At 52.0% G+C, this 6000-nt stretch overlaps 1 protein-coding gene across 3 annotated transcripts; it reads right to left on the reverse strand.

Annotated features, from left to right (window-relative positions):
• Nucleotides 1-540: 540 nt before the first annotated feature.
• LOC112060938 (zinc finger protein 436-like) lies at nucleotides 541-5310 on the reverse strand. 3 transcript variants are annotated; one of them, XM_024113184.3, is made up of 3 exons: nucleotides 4994-5234; nucleotides 2623-2798; nucleotides 541-2365 (listed from the first exon to the last, which is right to left on the reverse strand). In XM_024113184.3, exon 3 carries the CDS (start codon nucleotides 2291-2293, stop codon nucleotides 1289-1291), a length of 1005 nt encoding a protein of 334 aa, XP_023968952.1. In that variant the 5' UTR covers nucleotides 2294-2365; nucleotides 2623-2798; nucleotides 4994-5234; the 3' UTR covers nucleotides 541-1288. The 3 variants fall into 3 exon arrangements, with proteins under 3 accessions (XP_023968952.1, XP_023968951.1, XP_042698591.1); XM_024113183.3 differs by lacking the exon at nucleotides 2623-2798 and having other exon boundaries at nucleotides 4994-5310; XM_042842657.2 differs by lacking the exon at nucleotides 2623-2798 and having other exon boundaries at nucleotides 541-2362.
• Between the last annotated feature and the right edge of the window lie 690 nt (nucleotides 5311-6000).

Genomic DNA, 6000 nt, shown 5'->3' on the forward strand with positions numbered 1-6000 from the left:
CCCCAAGTGGGGATCTGTGAGGGAAGAGACACACATCTGGGCTACGGGCGAGCTTAGAATGGGCCAGCACAAGAAGGCACATAGGTAGCATCTAGAGTGAGCAACAAAGGGAATAATTTGAGCAAGGGATTGTGGCAGCTCAGTCTCTTTTTAAGAGAGAATAGTAGATTAAGAATTAACAAATAATTAAGGAGTTCAAGATTCCTGAACAACTACAGACTGATTACAAACACACACAGAGGAGTAACTGACTGAAATATAGGAGGTAGGTTAAGAGGTCTGAAGGAGTCCAATTCTGCATCTCTTAGTAGGTAAGGATGATCCAGAGAGAGAAATGAGCAGTGCTGCTGCTAGGGAGAAGGAAACAGGCTGCTCCCGTCTGGCCTCTTGGGATGGGGAGCCACATTAACTCCGAGTGGCTCCTTCAGCTCACAGGTCACCTGAATTCTGCCATGAATTCCCTGAACTAAATACATTTGGGGTGGGGAACAGAAGATAAATTAAAGCCCAGAGATAGTAAGAACCACAAGAACAAAGAAATGGAAATGATTTTTGGTTTAAACATTTTGTTAATCGCTATTTGTTCTACAGCGCATACAGAGTCCCCATGTACGACTGCTGGGCTAGCACAGCCATATCTATTCCAGAAGAGAAAGGAACGGAACGGTAGTAACTGAGCAGGCTGTTTAAGGTAGAAATGAGACTCTCCTAACACCAGAGTGGGAGCTGGCCTCATTTGCCTTTGACCGAAACTAGTTAAAAAGAGATGTGAATGTGCTGCTGCTGGAGAGAGGCCCTTGGTACACACAGCGTGAAAGCTGTGCTGCAGTCCTCGCCTGGAAGAGCCACTTCTAGCACCCCATTCAGTCCCCGTGGCCTCTGCCATAGTGAGCCCAGTCTGGGTTAGTCCCACTGCTGTTCTCAGGGGCGTAGACACTCATCCTACCTGGAAATGGCAAGAAACTTACAATCCATTCTACACAGGCCAATAGTAAAAATTTAACAAGACACACACACACACACACACACCCCTTATCCTACCAGCTACTCGCCCTCCCAACACCAACCCGTCACTGACCAGCCCTAGTCCCAACCACTAAAACAACCAATTCTCCCAAGAACCAGCACCCTCCCCTAACAATCCCTGCTAAAAAGCCATACCAGTTCCCTCCCACTACTCACCATCCCACTAACCCCCAGAAAGCAGATCCCACAAGCACGCAGCTCCAATCTCCTCTAGCTACTGCCTCCTGCTGCTATGATGGACTTTCCTTCCCTCCCCCAACCCCTAACATGCTTGAGTTGGGTAGGGCCATAAAGGCAGGAAGGACACAGGGTTCTCTCCTGTGTGGGTTCTCTGATGCCTCTTGTGGTGGGAGCTGCGGCTGAAGCTTTTCCCACAGTAAATGCACTCATAGGGCTTCTCTCCCGTGTGGATCCGGTGGTGCTGTGTCAGGGTAGATTTGTCAGTGAAGCTTTTCCCACAGTCAGAGCATGTGTAGGGTTTCTCTCCCGTGTGGATCCTCTGGTGTCTGATCAGGTTTGAACTGACATTGAAGCATTTCCCACAGTGAGTGCACTCATAGGGTTTCTCTCCTGTGTGGATCCTCATGTGCTTGACCAGGTCCGAGTTCTGGCTGAAGCTTTGCCAGCACTCGGCACATGTGATGGGGATCTCAATGGTCGAGGTTTTCTTCTTTGATGTTTTAGTTTTTTTAACCTTCCCAATGGCAGCGCTGTCCCGCTGGGTGCATTTGTCCTGCTTCTTCCCTGGAGGGCTCCTCAGGCGCCTCTTGTGATGGGAGCTGCGGCTGAAGCTCTTCCCACAGTCGATGCATTTATAGGGCTTCTCACCCATGTGGACGCACTGGTGCTGGGTCTGGGTCGACTTGTCTGTGAAGCTTTTCCCACAGTCAGAGCAGCTGTGGAGTCTCTCCCCAGTGTGGGTTCTCTGGTGACGGATAAGGTTTGAATTGATGCTGAAGCTTTTCCCGCAGTCGATGCATTTATAAGGTTTCTCCCCTGTGTGGATTCTCCGATGATTCGTAAGGTCTGAGCTCTGGGTGAAGCTTTTCCCACACTCGATGCAGATGTTGGGCCTCTCCCCCGCATATGTTCTCTGGCGGACGATGGTGTCTTTGCGTTTTCTCACGCCTCTCCCACGGTGGGTGGATTTACCCTCTCTCTCCTCCGAAGGGTTTTGCTGCTGTGCTTCTGACCTGCCCTGACTCTTAAGGGATTTTCCCTGGTCTAGTTTCTGAGAAACGTTTCCTTTGGATCGTTTTGGAAACATCTCAGGCAGTTCCTCTCCAGCAAGACTTTGAAGATTTTCTTGCTTTGTTATCACTCACGGTCTTGTCACCTGCTGGGATAAGGAGAAAATCCAGACACGAGTTATGCTCCAAGCATGGGCAAAAGGAAACAGAATAATCGGTTGACAAATTATTTTAGAACTGAGAGGGCTCTTTAACTTCACAGACAAAGGTGTAAAAAATCCAATGGCTGGATGGTGCAGGCAACTGAGCTCAAAATGGAATTAAGGCACAATTTTTAACAACTTCCCAAGGGAGGTGGTGGATTTTCCATCATTTAAAATTTTTAAATGAAATAAAAATTGGATACCTCTTTCTTAGAAAAGAAAGGAAGAGAAGAGAAGAGAGCTCTCTAGCTCAGCCACACGTTATTGGGCTCAATGCAGTAATCGCTGGGTGATCTTCTCTGACCTATGCTATACAGCAGAGGTTCTCAACCAGGGATCTGGGGCCCCCTGAAAGGGCCATGAGCAGGTTCAGGGCGTCCTTTAAAATAAACCAGAGAGCAAGGCCAGTGTTAGATTCACTGGGGCCCAAGGCAGAAAGCTGAAGCCCAAGCCCTGCCATGCAAGACTAAAGCCAAAGCCCAAGTAACTTAGCTTTGTGGGATCCCCTGTGGTAGGAGGCCCTGGGCAATTGCCCTGCTTGCTACCCCCAAATGCCAGGTCTGGATTTTAATCTACTGGATATGCAGAAAAACAGTTGCTGTGGCACAGGTGGGCCATGGTTTTTATAGCATGTTGGGGTGGGGGGACCTCAGAAAGACAGAGGTTGAGGACCCCTGTTCTAGAGGAGGTCAGACTATGCCTTCTGGAGTAACCACCTGAGCTCATAGTTGCCCTGGGTACCCGCTAACCTCTCAGGTTTTCTGTTATGACTGTCACTGATGTCATGTATTAATTTATGGACCAGTCCTACAACTATTCACAGAAGCACACTCAAGGCCTCATTCCCCATAGCCTTGTACTTTAGAGTCATTTAAGTGCAAAGTGGTGGAAAACCACAACCATTTCAGATTAGCAGTCACTTCACTTTGCAGAGCAGAGGGTGAACCACACAAGATGCAAGGCAAGAGGACCCAGCCCTTAACTGCCAACTCCTTAGGGCAGGGGGACATCTTTATTTGTTTCTGCAAAAAAACCCAGCCTGCTCGTCTGTGGGCAAGACTAATAATCCAAAGAGCCATTTTATGGGATTCCCCTGACATTATCCCCAAAGGCAGGGACCAGGCCAGGGGAGGGCAAACTATGGCCTGCAGGCTGGATCCAGCCAGTCAGAGCTTTGGATCCGGCCCATGGGATTGCCACCCCCGTGCCGCTGCAGGCTCCACGCCACTCCCGGAAGCGGCTGGCACCATGTCCCTGTGGCCCCTGGGGAATGAGAGGCAGAGGGCTCTGCACGCTGCCCTCACCTGCAGGTACCTCCCCCGAAGCTCCCATTGGCCACAGTTCCCCATTCCCGGCCAATGGGAGCTTTGGGGAGGAGGTACCTGCAGGCGAGGGCAGCGCGCAAAGCCCTCTGCCCCTCCTCCCCCAGGGGCCACAGGAATGTGATGCCACCTGCTTCCGGGAGCAGCGCAGGCCCAGGGCACGCAGGGAGCCTGCCTTAGCCCTGCTGCACACCACTGCCACCCCAGAGCCACTCCAGGTAAGCGGCGCCAGGCCAGAACCCACACCCCTCCTGCACCCCAACCCCCTGCCCTGAGCCCCCTGCCAGGGTACATCTACACTACCTGCCGGATCAGCGGGTAGCAATCGATCTATTGGGGATCGATTTATCGCGTGTAGTGTAGACGCGATAAATTGATCCCCGATCGCTCTCCCGTCGACTGCTGAACTCCAGCTCGGCGAGAGGCAGAAGCAAAGTCAATGGGGGAGCCGCAGCTGTCGATCCCGCACCACGAGGACGCAAAGTAAGTAATTTTAATTCGATTTAAGATACACAACTTCAGCTACGAGAATAGTGTAGCTGAAGTCGACGTATCTTAGATCGATCCCCTCCCCCAGTGTAGACCAGGCCCCACACTCCACACCCCTCCCTGTACCCTAACCCCTGTCCTGAGCCCTCTCCCACACGCCACACTGTCTCCCACACCCTCCCTTCCACAACCCAACCCCCTGCCCTACATTCATGGCCCTGCATGCAATTTCCCCACCCAGATGTGGTCCTTGGGCCAAAAAGTTTGCCCACGCCTGGACTAGGCAGAGGCAGCAACTGGCTTTTCCTCTCTCTGCTCCTCTAGTTTAAAAAAAAAAGAAAAGAAAAAAAAAAAACCCACACCACACAAGAAAGTCAATTTTCAGATGGCCTTTATATAAGGTAACCATAGCTATGAATAAGAGTTTTTAAAAGGCAGCTTTACTAACTGATGTATCAGTGACCGCAGCACTTGGAGCTGGGCTGGGCAGGTTCGGGACCCAGGAACCCCCCTCCCCAGTTCTCTCTCCTATTGCCCCTTTCCGGGCTCTCCTTCCCCCCTTGCCCTCCCCGTTGGCTGGGTCCAGCCCAGGGGCATTTCCTCCCCCATCGCTGGCCTGGCTCCTGGCAGCGCGAACGAGAGCGAGCTGCCATGCGAGGAGCGAGCAGCGCTGGGGTTGAGGAGGGGCCATCTGGGCAGAGTCAGCGCGGCTGCCTTTGCTGCCCAGCCCCCGCACTTTCCCCAAGTTCCCTCTTGCAATTACCTGGAATCTGCGGCTCAGGAGCTGGTGTCGGTAGAGCCCGGGGCTGCCCCAGGGGCTGGTTTCAGCCCGCGGAGAAAGTCCCCCCGGCTGGGCACAGAGGGGCGGTAGAGAAGGGCTCTCCCCGCGCAGCAGCAGCGACAGCAGCTCAGTCCAGCTCACAATGGAGGCAGCAGCCCCAGCTCTTGACCCAGGAAGTTCAATCCCTTATATCCTGGTCAGAGGAAAGCCAGAGAGACTCGGAGAATCCCCCTCCCCTTCCTTTGCAGTAACCAGAGACCAGACTAGCCCTCTAATGACAACAGCTGCTGAGCACTGTGTTAATGCACGTTTGAACTGCAAATGGCTTTTCAGGCTTAAGACCCACCTGAGAAGGGATGCAGGGGGCAGGTCTTATCTTGGCTGCCCGCATATACTGGGATGTAACTGGAAACTGGGGCTGGAAGAGTTGTGATGGTGACATCAAGGCGGGGCGGGGGGGACTCCCAGGATATTCATATGGGAGTAAAATTTATGGTGATGTGAAAATGTCCCCCTGGCAGACTGACATGCATACTGTGTAGCCTGAGCTCACTGCAAACACCAAGAGCTCCTTGCATTCCACCATTTCCCCCATGAGATCCCTGCATGTCACCCTTCCATCCCTCTCTATTGGTAGGGTGACCAGATAGCAAGTGTGAAAAATTGGGACAGAAGTGGGGTGTAATAGACACCTATATAAGAAAAAGCCCTGAATAACAGGACTGTCCCTATAAAATCGGGACATCTGGTCACCCTATTGGTAAGCCAGAGGGCTCAGCAGTACCCCAATTCCAGTTTGCACCCCGGGGATCCCAATGTTGTAGTGACACTGGGAGACCAGGTCAGTCCAGGGCCACAGGCCAATTCACTTGTGTATTAGTAGAGATCAAGGTATTTGTATAAGTATGAAGCAACAGAGGGTCCTGTGGCACCTTTAAGACTAACAGAAGTATTGGGATCATAAGCTTTCGTGGGTAAGAACCTCACTT

The sequence above is a fragment of the Chrysemys picta genome, chromosome 12 (assembly GCF_011386835.1).
Source record: "Chrysemys picta bellii isolate R12L10 chromosome 12, ASM1138683v2, whole genome shotgun sequence".
NCBI lineage: Eukaryota > Metazoa > Chordata > Testudines > Emydidae > Chrysemys > Chrysemys picta.

Bases quoted from the DNA above. Each gene is read 5' to 3' on its own strand.
- LOC112060938 (XM_024113183.3), bottom strand. From the start codon at position 2,293: ATGTTTCCAAAACGATCCAAAGGAAACGTTTCTCAGAAACTAGACCAG.